Source organism: Herpailurus yagouaroundi, unplaced genomic scaffold (assembly GCF_014898765.1).
Source record: "Herpailurus yagouaroundi ecotype Mexico unplaced genomic scaffold, PumYag 569, whole genome shotgun sequence".
NCBI classification, from domain to species: Eukaryota; Metazoa; Chordata; class Mammalia; order Carnivora; family Felidae; genus Herpailurus; species Herpailurus yagouaroundi.
The window spans coordinates 2,027,164-2,041,962 of NW_024412786.1; the positions used below are offsets into that span (position 1 = coordinate 2,027,164).

The 14,799-nt window shown below is 52.0% G+C and overlaps 1 protein-coding gene and 1 long non-coding RNA gene across 2 annotated transcripts; both read left to right on the top strand.

Moving 5' to 3' along the window:
* The first annotated feature begins 5,044 nt into the window (after nt 1-5,044).
* ARL2 (ARF like GTPase 2) lies at nt 5,045-11,585 on the top strand. The gene is made up of 5 exons (XM_040465569.1): nt 5,045-5,177; nt 8,277-8,387; nt 8,483-8,645; nt 10,145-10,225; nt 11,102-11,585. The coding sequence occupies exons 1-5, from the start codon at nt 5,113-5,115 to the stop codon at nt 11,234-11,236; spliced, it is 555 nt and encodes a 184-aa protein (XP_040321503.1). The 5' UTR covers nt 5,045-5,112; the 3' UTR covers nt 11,237-11,585.
* LOC121023625 (uncharacterized) lies at nt 5,586-8,267 on the top strand. Its single transcript, XR_005787459.1, has 3 exons — nt 5,586-6,103; nt 7,460-7,708; nt 8,154-8,267. It is a non-coding gene; the product is annotated as an uncharacterized LOC121023625 (long non-coding RNA).
* Nucleotides 11,586-14,799: the final 3,214 nt, after the last annotated feature.

Genomic DNA, 14,799 nt, shown 5'->3' on the forward strand with positions numbered 1-14,799 from the left:
TACAGGAAGATGAGGGGTGGGCCTACTGGAGCAGGCCAGGGCGGAACTGTGGTCTCTAGGCAGTGGCCACTTCGGGGATGAGGTCGCGCCCTCCACCTTCCAATTCTTTGTTTACTGATTGGTAGGACAAAGCCTGCCCTGGGGTATGCTGCCCCCAAGTGCCAGTTGCTGCTTCTGGCCTGTGCATGTGCTCCAAAAAATAAAACTTGCATCACAGATGTGTCTCGCCGGGGAGAAAGGCAGGATTTCCCTTATCAAAACTATAACGTTATGTTAAACAACCTCGATGTAGATTATAGTTTTGAGGAGTCAAATAGAAAATTCATCTAGGGGTGCTGGGTGGCTCAGTCAGGTGGGCGACCAACTCTTGGTTTTGGCTCAGGTCATGATCCCAGGGTCATGGGACTGGGCCCCACATTGGGCTTTCTGCCGTCAGCACAGAGCCCGCTTTGGGCCCTCTGCCCCTGCCCCCCTCTCTGCCTGTCTTTCTCGGTCTCTCTCTCAAAAATAAATAAACTTAAAAATAAAATAAATGAAACGGAAAAAAAAATTAAAAAAAATTATCTACAGTAAGCTTAAAAATAAATACTTATATACACAAATCAATAAAATACTTAGGTATAGTCTTGCTAATGCCTAGTGACCAGCGATTTAATTAAAGCGGGGTCTTTTCCCCTGCTTGCTGTTGTTCCAAAATAAAGAGTTTTGTGACTTTCCTTTTATGATTATAAAGGTGATACGTGAAAGGTACAGATGAATAAAAAAGGCTATACCTCTTAAGGGGCACCTGGCTGGCTCAGTCAGGAGAGCATGTGACGCCCGATCTCTGGGTCAGGAGTTCGAGCCCCATGTGAGGTATAGCGATTACTTCTAAAAAAAGCTATACCTCGTAAAATTAAAATTATAGTGCCAAAATTTCCTCCCGACATTGGGTAAACATACATGCCTTTTTAATATACATACTTTTATATAGCACACGTCTTTTTAAAAGGCATCTATAATTCTATCCTCAACTTAGAATCCACTTACGTAGCTTAGCCTCAGAAACTCTCCCTTCAAAAGCAGGTTTCACAGCTGCCAAGATTTGGTATTTCAATCCCATGATTCTTTCTCGTGAATATATATATTCATAGCTATATATAACTACAGCTCTATAGATCTTTCCCAGTTTTCTTCCAAAGGTATTCCCTAAAGATTTCACTTCCTTAAGAGCACCCTTTCCTCCTTTCAGTGAGGCAAATGAAAATACTGCCTGTCACCTGCTAGACCCTTCCACGTGTCTTTAAAAGCCCCCAACTTCTCCTCCCCACCCTCCACTCCAGATTTGTAGCTCCAGACAATTGTTATCTGAAACTTAAACACAGTTACTTCCTTCCCAGGTCGTTGTTGTTTTTCTTTTACTTAATTGATATTGATTGTAATCCTACCCTGTGGCCCCTGGGAAGCTAGACCAGTTTGGACAGGGCAGGACTTCCATCCTGACATTTAAACAAGGATTTCAGTACTAGTGGCGGTAGTAAAGTGAAACAATCCAGACGTGCTTAAGGTAATCATTTTAAGTTTCTTTCAAACCCACTCCATGGGAAGGTGAACTGGTGCAGCCGCTCTGGAAAACAGTGTGGAGGTTCCTCGAAAAACTAAAAATAGAACTAGCCTACGACCCAGCAATGGCACTGCTAAGTATTTATCCAAGGGATACAGGTGTGCTGTTTCGAAGGGACACGTGTACCCCCATGTTCATAGCAGCACGATCGACAACAGCCAAAGTATGGAAAGAGCCCAAATGTCCATCCATGGATGAATGGATAAAGAAGATGTGGGATATATATATGCAATGGAGTATTACTCAGCAATCAAAAAGAATGAAATCTTGCCATTTGCAACTACGTGGATGGAACTGGGGGGTATTATGCTAAGTGAAATTAGAGAAAAACAAATATTATATGACTTCACTCCTATGAAGACTTTAAGAGACAAAACAGATGAGCATAAGGGAAGGGAAACAAAAATAATATAAAAACAGGGAGGGGGACAAAACATTAGAGACTCTTAAATATGGAGAACAAACAGAGGGTTGCTGGAGGGGTTGTGGGGGGGGTGGGCTAAATGGGTCAGGGGCATTAAGGAATCTTACTCCTGAAATCACTGTTGCACTATATGCTCACTAACTTGGATGTAAATTTTAAAAAATAAATTAAATAAAAATACCAACCCCCACCCCCCCAAAAAAACACCCACTCGAGTTAGCAGTTGCATTGCAGTGATTTTCAAACAGTGATTTTCATGACTGGGACTCTGAGTAAGACGCACACACGTACATATAGATATCTGATTTTTCAACAAACATGACTTACCTTGGGGCGCCCGGGGGGCTCCGTTGGTAGACGTCCGACTTCGGCTCAGGTCATGATCTCGCAGTTGGTGAGTTCAAGCCCTGCGTGGGGCTCTGTGCTGACAGCTCAGAGCCTGGAGCCTGCTTCGGATTCTGTGTCTCCCTCTCTCTCTGCTCCTCCCCCACTCACGCTCTCTCTCAAAAATAAATAGACATTAAAAAAAATAAAAAAAAAACCATTACTTTCCTTTACTTCACGGAAGGCAAAGGCAGTGGTATCGTTTAATCTGTTCATTCCGCATCTTTGCTAATGCTGCTAGGTTGAACCACATGAAACAGACAACTTCGTAGTCAAAATGGTCAAATACAGGTGACTTCATATGGTTCGACTAATTTGTGACACTACAATCATTTCACAATCTACTTAATGGGCTGCATCCCGTAGGAAAGCACTTTATTTGTTTCTAAGTGTATTTATTCATTTTGAGGGAGAAAGTGCATGTGCAGGCGAGCAGGAAAGGGGCAGAGAGAGAGAGGGAGACAGAGAATCCCAAGAAGGCTCCCTGCTGTAGTGTGGAGCTGGATGTGGGGCTCAGTCTCACGATCACGACCTGAGCCGAAATCAAGAGTCAGACTCTTAACTGAGCCACCCACGTACCCGGGAAACACTGTTTAGTGGGTTGTTATTTTTAAAATTAAAATGAGATTGAAAACGTGTTTGTTTGTTTGTTTGTTTTTATTTCACTTCATATGGCATGAGATCTTTCCTTGCAGATACACTATCCCTCTACCTCACCCTTCTCAAAGGCTTCATGGGATCCACCACCCAGCTTAGGTTACGGATCCCCACTGAAGGCACTTGGATGTTTTCCAATTTCTTGTTGTTTCAAACCACCACGGTGAACTTTCTCGTCATAAATGTTGCTGTGTCTCAAAGCCTTTGAATGGGGAGTTAGGCTCACTTCTTTCCCCCTGTGTGTGCTTGGTGGAGGATAAAACAGTACTGACCAAGGAGACTCAGCCAGGGACCCTGTTCTGTCCAGCCCTCATCTGTCCACAACCTTCTTCTGCAGGACTGGAAGCTCAGGCTTGCTCCAGACCTCTCCCTCTCTAGACAAACACTATGGAGAGACCCTGAAAAACAGTGCATTTTAATGTCAACCGGATCTGAGTTTATTTTTTTCATATATATTTTTTAAAGTTTATTTATTTTTGACAGAGAGACAGAGCATGAGTGGGGGAGGGGCAGAGAGAGAGGGAGACACAGAATCCGAAGCAGGCTCCAGGCTCCGAGCTGTCAGCACAGAGCCCCACATGGGGCTCGAACTCACAGACAGCGAGATCATGACCTGGGCCGAAGTTAGCCGCTCAACCGACTGAGCCACCCCGGTGCCCCCGGATCTGAGTTTAAAGCGCTGCCCAAGTTGGCTCAGCCGGTTAAGCATCCGACTTCGGCTCAGGTCGAGATCTCAGGGTTTGTGAGTTCGAGCCCGAGTCGGGCTCTGTGCTGACAGCTCAGAGTCTGGAGCCTGCTTTGGATTCTGTGTCTCCCTCTCTCTCTGTCCCTGTCCTGCTCACACTCTGTCTCGGTCTCTCAAAAAGTGAATAAACGTTAAAAATATATATATTAAAAAAATGCTAAAGTGCTGCCCCAGCTCCTTAAGTTCTCTGGACTTCACTATCACTATCTACAAAAAAGAAACCTCTCGGGGTTGCCAGGAGAGTGAAGTAGAAAAGGTGACGAGCTTTATAAACAAATCACACAGAAATCAGCCATTATTTTCAGCTTGTGCCTGACTGTTCTCTCCCCAGCACCAGTCAGAGCCTACTCTGTTACCCACTCACATTTACCCTGCAGTGGGATGGGGCAAGGGCTCAAAATAAGACCATAAGCTTAGCTCACCCTTCTGACTTTACAGTTTGCCTGGCCCTGGCCTCATTTTCTTCACTTCTTCAGGACTTGAACGCTAAGGTAAAGAACTAAACTCTTGGGACAGTCATTCATTCACTAACAAATATTTATTAACTACCATACGTCAGTCATTGTGCTAACCATCGTGTGCGTCTCAATATTCTCACTGGCAAAATGAAGACCAGTGCTTCTCAAACGAGAAATGATGGGCATCCTAGGCAGAACAACTCTTTGTGTCATCTAAACAACAGGAACTATATCTTGTAATTGGGACAAGCCCAAAATGCTCCAGCACATTTCGAAACGGCCCCTAGGGGGCATTTTCGCCCGCGACGAAGAATCCCCGGCCCACCCTCTACGAGTCCAGGAGACGGGGAAAAGGGGAGGCCCTGTAACTGGCAGGTTTAGAATGATGCCGAGACCTAAGATGAGCAGGACCTGGATCATGTTTCCGGGGAACAGGGCCTTACACTGGCCCCCGGACGAGCTTGTCAACATCCTTGGGGCTGTCGATTCCGACTCCTGAGTCACAACTCCTACCCCCTGTGCAGCCAAGATACAATCCAGGTTTCCGTTCCTGGCCGAGTCTGGGTTCCTGGGGAAGAAGGAATGGCGGTGCCCTCGTCCCCCAAGCCCTCGGGAAGCGAAGGGTTAACGCAGGTGGCCCCGCAGAAGCCCCTAGCACCGCTAGAGGGACCATCTCGGCCCCACCGCCAGGCGGCTTCGCGGTCACGTGGGAGCGAGGGCGGGACCCAGCGACAGGCCGACCAATAGGTTGCGCTGTCGGTGGGCGTGATAGCCAATAGGAGCAGGGAGAGGGGTCCCGGGACTAGGAAGAAACGGCGGCCGGGAGGGGGCTACTGGGACCATGGGGCTTCTGACCATTCTGAAGAAGATGAAGCAGAAAGAGCGGGAGCTGCGACTGCTCATGCTGTATCCTCCTGGACGCCGGAGCCGCGAGGGTAGCGGGGGCCCCGCCGGGCGGGCGGTGCCAGGCGCCCCCTACCGGGCGCGGGGTGCGCGGCCGGCGCGTACCAACTGCCCATTGTGCGTCACGCACGTGGGCCCTACCAATCGCTCTAGCGGGGTGGGGGGGCGTGAGGAGGTCGTACCACCGGCTCGGGGCGGGGGGGTCTCCGTTACCAAGGCCAAAGGTGAGGGCCTACAGGCGCAGCGGCTAGACTAGATATCCCTATGCAGGGGGCGGGGAGGAGGACCGGAGGCGACTCGGATGCCACCACCCGTCGGTCTGGCCCGAGCGTGAGGCCGCTGTCCTCCCTGGCTCTGACCTTCCTCCCCTGTCCGAGGGTGCCAGACCCCGGCCCCGCCCTCAAGGTCGGAATCCCGGGGGCGTGCGGGCCCCGCCCTCGCTTTGGTTGGGGGGGGGGGGGGGAGGCCGGTGTAGACGCCTCGGGTTGTTTTCACCCCTGTGTCCAACTGCCCGTCTGTGTGGCTCCGCGGTCGGTCGTTATCTCCCGTCCCCTCCCCAGGCTGACTGCGTGTAGGCCCGAGGGCCCCGCTGACCTTCCGAGTCCCGTTAACAGGCGCCTGCACGCCTTCTGCCCCCTCTTATCCTGGCCGCGTCGGGACTCCGCTATCCCGGAGCTGGGCGGATTTCACCCAGAGCTCCCCTAGCAGGGGAGAAAAGACATTTAAGTGTACAAATAACTATAATAGTCACATCATGTCTCTTTTAAAAAGCTCTCTTTTAGAAAGGCGCCGAGAATCCACCCATCCAATTAAATATTTACTGAGTGCCTACTACGTACTAGGCACTCTCCTAGAGGCTGGGGTAAAACAGCAAAACCAAACCCCACCGTCTTGGACGGTCCGTAATGCTGTGGGGAGAAAGCAAATAGGTAAGCTGTATAGGACGTATGGGGGGAAAAATGCAGTTTAAATAAAGTGGTCAATGAAGGCCACAATGGAGAAATTGACAGTGGAGTAAAGGTGAGGCGGCGAGGACTGAATCACGTGGATATCTAGGGAAATTTGTTGATGCAAAGGTCTGGAAGGAGGAACTCAACGGGTGTGTTCAAAAGAATGTCGAGGAGGGCAGTGTGGCTGGAGAGAGTGATTACTAGATTACGAGATGAAGACAGAGGGGACTGAAGAGCCTTTTGGTTTTTGGCTTTTCCTTTCGATGAGAAGTGTGGAGAGGAAGCATGATCTCAGGTTAGGTGTGCCATTGCCCCGCCACAGGCGAGATAGGATGGTGGCTTGGATCAGGGTGGAAGCAGGGAGGTGATGGAAGATGGGGAACATTTTGCCTACAGGCCCAGCAGGAATCGCTCCTGGATTGGGCACAAAGTGAGAGGGAGAGCCAAGTCAAGCCTGACTCTGAGGTTTCTGGCCAGAGCGGTTCGAAGAATAAGGAACCACTTGCTGAGATGGGGAAGGGGGGCAAGGAGCAGGTTCAGAAAGAGGAGATCTCAGGTTTAGCCACAGAAGATGCCTCTGAGACATCCTCTAAGTGCCAGATGGGCAGCTGAAGAGAGGGACTGAGTCCAGGGGAGCAGCTGGGTGGGATGTGTACTTTTAGGAGTCATTAGCATAAAGGTGGTATTTGCGGGGCACCTGGGTGGCTCAGTTGATTGAGCTTCCGGCTCTCGATTTGGGCTCAGGTCACGATCTCTTGGTTCCTGGGTTCGAGCCCCACATCAGGCTCTGCACTGGCAGTACAGAGCCTGCTTGGGATTCTCTCCCTCTCTCTCTCTGTCCCTTCCCTGCTTGTGCATGTGCTTTTTTTTTTTTTTTTTTTTTGGCATGTGCTCTTAAAATTAAAATAAAATAAGCTTAAAAAAGAAAAAAAAACCAGATGGTATCTGAAGCCATGGTCCTGGGTGAGAGCTCTAAGGGATGAGTGTGGACAGAGGAAAGGACCGAGCTTACCTAGATAAGAGGTCAGGGCGATGAGAACCAGGTGAGGCAGTGGAGGAGGGGGCAGGCCACTGTGTCAGGTGCTGCTGATGGTGCGGGAAGACGAGGCCTGGTTACTGCCCAGAAGGAGAAGAACACGAGGTCTTTAGGTACCTTAGTAAGAGCTGTTTCAGGGAAGCAGTGGCAGCAAAAGCCTCAAGAACGAGCAGGAAGGCAGAAATTGGAGAGAGGGTGCTTACGAACAATGGTTTTGAGAAGATTTGCTGTCAAGGGAAGGAAGTAAAGGAATAAGAGGGAGAAGGGATCAAGAGAGGGTGACGTTTGCTTCTCCTAAGGTGGGAGAGACACCAGCTTGTCTGCTGATGGGAATGATCCAGTGGATGATGGAGTTGGAGTTGGATAATCAGAGGTGAAGGCTGGGTCTCAGGAGAGCTTCTTGGTTCCCCCTCATTCCACTGGTTTGAGTCGCCTGGGCCCGCTCCCAGCTGCAAGCCCCCTCGAACGTTGGAAGGACAGAGGAGGGTGGTTCCCATTTGTTTGCGCACTCAGCAGCGGAGGGTTTGGAATATTCCAGAAACAGAAAGGTGAGGCTGGCTACCCCCAGATATTTGCTCCTGCTGTTCCCTCTACCTAGAATGCTCTTCCCTTAGCCCTTTGGAAAGCTGGCTTCTTATCGTTTGGGCCTCAGCCCAAGACCCCGAGAGGGGTGCCTGAGCTAAAGGAAGCTCCTGCAAAGGCCCTCCCTGAAAGCCTCTTAGCTGTATTCCTTACTCACCAGGAGCTGACGGTACCTTGAGTCTCATTTGTTTGCACTCTGTCGCCTGTCTCTACACCGGACTAGAAGGTGCACAGGGTGGGGACTTTGACTCTGGGGTACCCACCCCCAGCACCAGAGGAGGGCCCGGCACATAGTCAGTATTCAATAAATATTGTAGAGCGAATGAAGGAATCTTCGGTCAGGACGAGATGATAAAATCTTTATTTCTTGATACTTCCCCATTTCTCACGGGCCGATAACTTGGGGCTCAGGCACGTGCTCAACTCATTTGATACGTGGCGGGAAACCATTGGTCCCCTAAAAGAGGGGCACGGCGGTGATGTCACCACCCTGGGCAGAGCACGGGGACTTCTCCTTAACCTGGTGTGCCCCAGAGGCCTGGACAATGCTGGCAAAACAACCATCCTCAAGAAGTTCAACGGGGAAGACATCGACACCATCTCCCCGACACTGGGCTTCAACATTAAGACCCTGGAACACCGGGGGTGAGTGGGGGCCCTACAGCGGGCTGGCCCAGAGTAGGGCAGGGAGGGCGGGTGAGGGGCCAGGCTGACCCTCTGGCCACCCCATTCCCGCCCAGATTCAAGCTGAACATCTGGGATGTGGGCGGCCAGAAGTCCCTGCGGTCCTACTGGCGGAACTACTTTGAGAGCACCGACGGCCTCATCTGGGTGGTGGACAGCGCCGACCGGCAGCGCATGAAGGACTGCCAGCGGGAGCTCCAGAGCCTGTTGGTGGAGGAGGTGGGCAGGGTGGCTGGCCAAGCAGGGGGGGGAGCCAGGCTTCCATCCAGGCCCCCACACTTTGTGCACATACGCGGATGTGTGAGCAGATTCCCTGAGGGGTCCGTGACCCCAAAGGAACACCTGGGGGGGGGGAGGGCTCTGTTCCTTCACTGAGACCTCACCAGGTGCCCACCCTTGGGGAGGCAGAGACAACCTGTACATTTGGTCCAGGGAAACCCACAGTGCCGTGGGCAGGGCATGCTGTGAACTGGGACCTGGGTTCACGTCCCTGTGATGTCACCGCCCCACCACCCTGAACTTCAGTTTCTGCACAGTGAATGGGGCTCTCGGGAGGCTCATCTGAGGCCAGTGGGTGGAGCTTTGGGAAGCAGCGGAGCCTGGCTCGGGAGTCGGCCTCTCCGCTGTGTGACCTCAGGCAAGGCACTTAACCTCTCTGAACCTCCACTTCCTCGTTTCTGAGCTGGGCATTATAATTAGGGTGCTCTGCTAACTTATTAGCTGGGCCAAAACGCTTTAAGTAAAATTTTAGTTTTACAGAAAAGTTGCGAAGATAGCTAAGAAACAAATACTTTTCACTCCGCTTCCCCTGTTAACATCTTATGCAACCACCCTGCATTTGTCAAAACTTAGAAAGTAACATTAGTAAGTCACTCTTAACTAGAAATTTTACTTGGATTTCACCAGTTTTTCCACCAATCTCCTTTTTCTGCTGCAGGATTCGTCCAGGGTATGACACTGCATTTAGTTGAAAACAAGGACACTTTTAAGAATGAAAGAGGAAGTTGTTAATACTTACGCAGGGACAACAGACAGCAACAGGACTGTTCTGGGCACACAGGGACAGGTCACCTGGGGTAGCAGGAGCCACCTCCAAGGGGTGTCAAGCAGGTTCAGTGAGATCATGGATGTCAGTGCTGAGCCCTGGCCTGGCACCTCGAGGCCATTTGTCAGGGCTAGATCCACCTGCTTATGTGGAGGGACTCCTGGCGGAAATACACACGTAGAACTAACTGGAAGCAGAGGCCAAGAGTGAGGCCTGTGAGGGTAGTGCACAGTTAAAGGGCAACATGAACTTGGGAAGAGGGAAAGGTCACTTCCAGCAGACCCCGTGGTCTCCAGGACAGTTGCATTCATTGCCCATATCAGGTCATGGGATATGGGAGCCGTTTAGAACCAGAGGGCTTGGGGATCATGCCCGTCACCCCCTCCCCATTTATGGTGGAGGAAACTGAGGCATAGAGGGGAGAGGTGCCCACTGGGCCCCAGCCTAGGGCTCTGCACCACCCCCCCTCCCAACCCGCTCCAAGTATGGCTGGACTCACAGACCATGGCCATGGTGCTACCCCACTTGGGCCTCTCCTACCACCCCAGGGCCTTGCCTTGATCTTCCAGGTAGATCTCTGACCCCACCTGCTCTGGGTGATGAGGGGAGGGGCCGGGCTGCCCTCTGAGCCCCCACTCCCAACCCCCTCCCCCCCCCCGTTTTTTTCCCCCAGCGCCTGGCTGGAGCGACCCTCCTCATCTTTGCCAATAAGCAGGACCTACCCGGAGCGCTGTCCTCTAACGCCATCTGTGAGGTGAGTCCGGGCCTTGGCACAGGTTCGTGGAGGAAAAGAAGCACACGTTTTCTTTGTTAACTTGTTCGACAAGCATTTAGTAGCCTCTCCTGTGTGGCAGGGCCTATGCAGGCCACTGGAGAGTCAGTGATTAATGAGACACGGTTGTGCCCCACAGCCTGGGGGAGGGCAGGCCTGCGAACATGATCCTGCAGGACAATAGCAGCCAGCCAGTAGTGAGTGCTCCCATGCCAGGCTCTCTGCGTGGATTATCTTGACATTCAGTCCTCACCCCAGCCTCACGGACTAGGAACTGTTACTATCACTCTATAGATGGCGAAGCAGGTTTAGAGAAGCTAGGCGACTCACCCAGGGTCACACAGCCAGGGAGCAGACAAGCCCGGATTTAAACACAGGCCTCTGTGTCCCCAAATTGTATCGGTCCTACTTCTGATTCTAGGGCTTGAAGCAGCAGCGTGAGAAAGAGTAGGGTTAGAATCTTGGTTCTATCACTTACTAGCTGTGTGACCTGAGGCAGGTTGCTTAAGCTCTCTGAGGTATTCTAAGTAAAATGCCCAACAATCCCCGGCTCCTTGGGCCTTGGGAAGAGTGGATGGGAGGACGTTTGTGGGGCTCGTAGCACAATGCCTGGATCCTAGCAGAAGCTCAGGAGCCTGCGTCCCTGTTCAGTTACTGAGGGGTAGCACCGGTGGGGTTGGGTGCCGAGAGCCCAGGTGCGCTGAGGGGCTGACAGATCTTCCCCAGGGGCCAGGAGAGGCTCCTGAGAGCAGGCCCTAAAGGGAGGCATGAATTTCCCGTGGGCCAGGAGAGGGAAGAGGCGGTGAGTGGGCAGGGCCTGTGGTCCCCAGGGCCCACCGTCATCTTCCCCCCTCCCAGGCCCTGGAGCTGGACTCCATCCACAGCCACCACTGGTGCATCCAGGGCTGCAGCGCCGTCACCGGGGAGAACCTCCTACCTGGCATCGACTGGCTCCTGGATGACATTTCCAGCCGCGTCTTCACGGCCGACTGAACCACTCCAGACGTTTCCCCCCCCCCCTCACCCCCACACCTCACAGTCCAGCCCCCTCCCCCGGCCCTCATCAGGCACCATCCACGGGGGGGGGGGGGATGGCAGTCGGCCAGGCTGACTAACACCCCCCCACCCCACTCCGTAACCTGCTGCTGCTAACACTACCCACTGCTTCTCGGCGGCCGGCTCCCGTGGCCGGAGGGCTGCTTCCCTGGCTGTCACCCTGGCTCCTGACCCGGCCCGCCTGCGGAGGAGAGGGCTGGGGCTGGGAGGGGGCCGCCTCTGCTGCTACCAAGGCTGTGGGCCTCATCCTTTGCTCAGCTGTGAGAATAAACCGTTCCCTGCCCCACTTCCTGGTAGAGTCATGCGTTGATCCAGCAGCTTTAAGACCCCCACCCGGAGCCCAGGGCGCAGCAGGGCACAGAAAGGAACGGGTCATTTCAATCAGAGGGTTAACCGCGGCAGTGTCACAGGGACAGACAAAGAATTAGAGGAGCACAGGACAGGGCGGCAACGAATCCCACTTGGAAGAGTCCAGGCAGGCTCCCCAGAGGGAGTGACGTTAAAGGCGAGAAAGATACAGAGATTTGCTCCTAAACTGGTGTTAGGATTCCTTCCTGGAGAGGGAATGTGCAAAATCCGGGCTCTGTTAGGGTGGACGAGGGGAAATTGGCGTTAGGTAGACAAACTCAGAACATAACCTGTCCTACCGTGTAGAAGATTAAAACGACCTGCCCTGTCCTCTGTGTGAGACACTGTGGTCCCCGCGCTCCCAAGCCCTATGGTGCGTGAGCACACCCAGGCTCCAGAGCCAAACCCCAGCTCTGCCACTCACCGGATGATGCTGAGCAAGTTGCCTAACCTGTCTGTGCCACAGTGTCCCCGTCTGGGGGAGAGATCCATGGCACCGACCTGCTAAGTTTGGGACAAGGACCAAATGGGTGGGTGTCTTGTGTGTCACAAGCACTGCACAGTGTTAGCTATAATTATCACTATTTGAACCAGTAAGAGCTCAAGCAGATCCAGTGGATGTGAATTCAGCCATCCACTGATCCAGATGAGTCATCACAGCGTTCAAGTCCTCCCGGGGCGCCCCTAGTAGTAAGCAGCATCCTTGAGTTAAAGCATGAATTATGCATGGGTGGAGAAAAAGAAGAAAATAACAAGGCCATTCTCATTACCAAGGCTTGCAGATGGGGAGTGTGAGCTGTGGCAGAAAGCCTACATCCTGCACTCAGCCCAGTGGGAACGTGGGGAGCCCTGCTGGCAGCGGGGATCTGCAACTTGCCTCCCTCTGCTCCTCCCGCTGATGGAAATGGTGGTGCTCCTCCCGCCGATGGAAGTGGTGGAGGTGGAGTCTGAAGGCCGGGGGCGGGGGGAAACTGATCTAGATAGGAACGGGGCTTTGTGGAGTTATTTCTAGAAAATGTATTGTAAGCCCCGGAGGGTGAAGGGGGCAACAGCTGAAACATCCGCAGTGTTCTGGTCTCAAGGCTGTCGAACGCGACAGCATCACGAGGTACAGAGCCCCGTGCTCCCCCAGAAGGCAGTTAAGAAACAGACCCACTGTAATTGCCTGGCAGTCCGTGAAACTGCACGCGCTCCCTGCGTGCTTGCACATAAACACCAGATGTGGGTCTCGTTAATGTTTAAGACCCTTTGTGCTCCCTTTCATACTTTGAGGCTCTTTGATGTTTATATCTAATGGAACATGAAATAAAGGCTACGTGTAGACCCTGGCGGCCGCTACCCTCTCGCAGAGGCTCTGTGCCCAGCTTAGAGCCTGGAGCCTGCTTCGGATTCTGTGTCTCCCTCTCTCTCTGCTCCTCCCCCGCCTGTGCTCTCTCTCTCTCCTCTCTCTCAAAAATAAATAAATAAACACTTAGAAATAAACAAAGCAAATGGGTCTGCAGAGGTGTGTACCGTTCAAGGGGATATCCCATCTCAGCGCCCTCCCCAACACCTCCTGGTTATCTACCCTCTGCCTGAGCCTCCACAAGTCTTATTTGGGAGTTTCCTTCACCTCTGTCTGGAGACTGGCAGTACGGTGCCCACACATCTGAGTTCCAGCACCAGGAGTGGCCATGAGCACTTGAGGGCCTCACTCACACTACTGCTTTTAAGCTTCACACCCTGGCGGCGGTGGTTATCAGTCAGGGTTCTCATCAGCCCGCCCCAGATACTGATCACAACTGCCCCCAGCCAACTGGATGGTTCTTGGAAGGATACCCGGAACTCACGGTCTCCCCGACGGAGGTCTCAGGATGCCAGACGTCAGGAGTGCCCAGGGGCTGGGCGGCTAAATCTGCGGCCAACACTGCACACCAGGAACAAATTGGTCCCCTTGCCAGACATTGTGCCCTCGGTCCCTCACTCAAAGTACCCAGGCTTCAGGAGAGAGTCCCCCACCCCGACCCAGGAGCTGAAGGGCTACACATATAGAGAACTATCTTCAAACAAAGATACGGTGCTAACGGAGAGAAGGGGGTGAATGCTGGACAGGCCAAGAAGAGAAAAAAAGAAATATCCACTGCAGGAGATTCTATTATAAAACACCCTCTATTATAAACCTAGAGATGAGAGATTTAGGCTCCAGTAATTAAAGGAAACCCATACAGCTGGTAAGAAGTGTGACCTCCGGGGTGCCTGGGTGGCTCAGTCATTCTTGAGCTCAAGAGCCCCAACAGGCTCTGTGCGGACAGCTCGGAGCCTGCAGCATGCTTTACATTCTGGGTCTCCCTCTCTTTCTGCCCCTCCCCTGCTCACACTCTCTTTCTCTCAAAAATAAATAAACATTAAAAAAAAAAAAAGTCATTTGCAACTATGTGGATGGAACTGGAGGGTATTATGCTAAGTGAAATTGGTCAGAGAAAGACAAATATCATATGACTTTGCTCACATGATGAATTTAAGATACTAAACAGATGAACAGAAGGGAAGGGAAGGAAAAATAATATAAAAACAGGGAGCGGGACAAAACGTAAGAGACTCTCAAATATGGAGAACAAACAGAGGATTGCCAGATAGGGGTTGCGGGAGGAGGGGTGGTCTAAATAGGTCAGGGGCATTAAGGAATCTACTCCTGAAATCATTATTGCACCACGTGCTAACTTGGATGTAAATTAAACTATAAACAAATTAATTGATTAAAGAAAATGCTATAAAAAAAAAAGAAAAAAGAAGAAAAAAAGTGTGACTTCAGAACTTGTGAAGCCATCCTGCCTCTCTGGAATTCTCTTTTGCTTCCCCTACCTTTCCTGAAAACATGAATTATCGAATCCTATGGAGGGAGACAGGGAAATGATTTGGCTACAACTGGCACACTTTGGACACAGTGAAAGTTGGATGGATAGATGAAAGCAGGGAATTGGGAAGCAGAGGAGAAGCTGGCGATGCTTGATGGGGCGGGTTTGACCTCCGGTCACAGCTGAACGATCCAACCTCCCCAGCTTCAATCCCCCAGTTCACGCTTTACCAACAACCGTGTACTTTTTAGACGCTCCCTGGCCGCCCGCCTGGGCCGAGAACTGCGCCGTCACTTGCGACTGCTCCCTAGGCCCAAG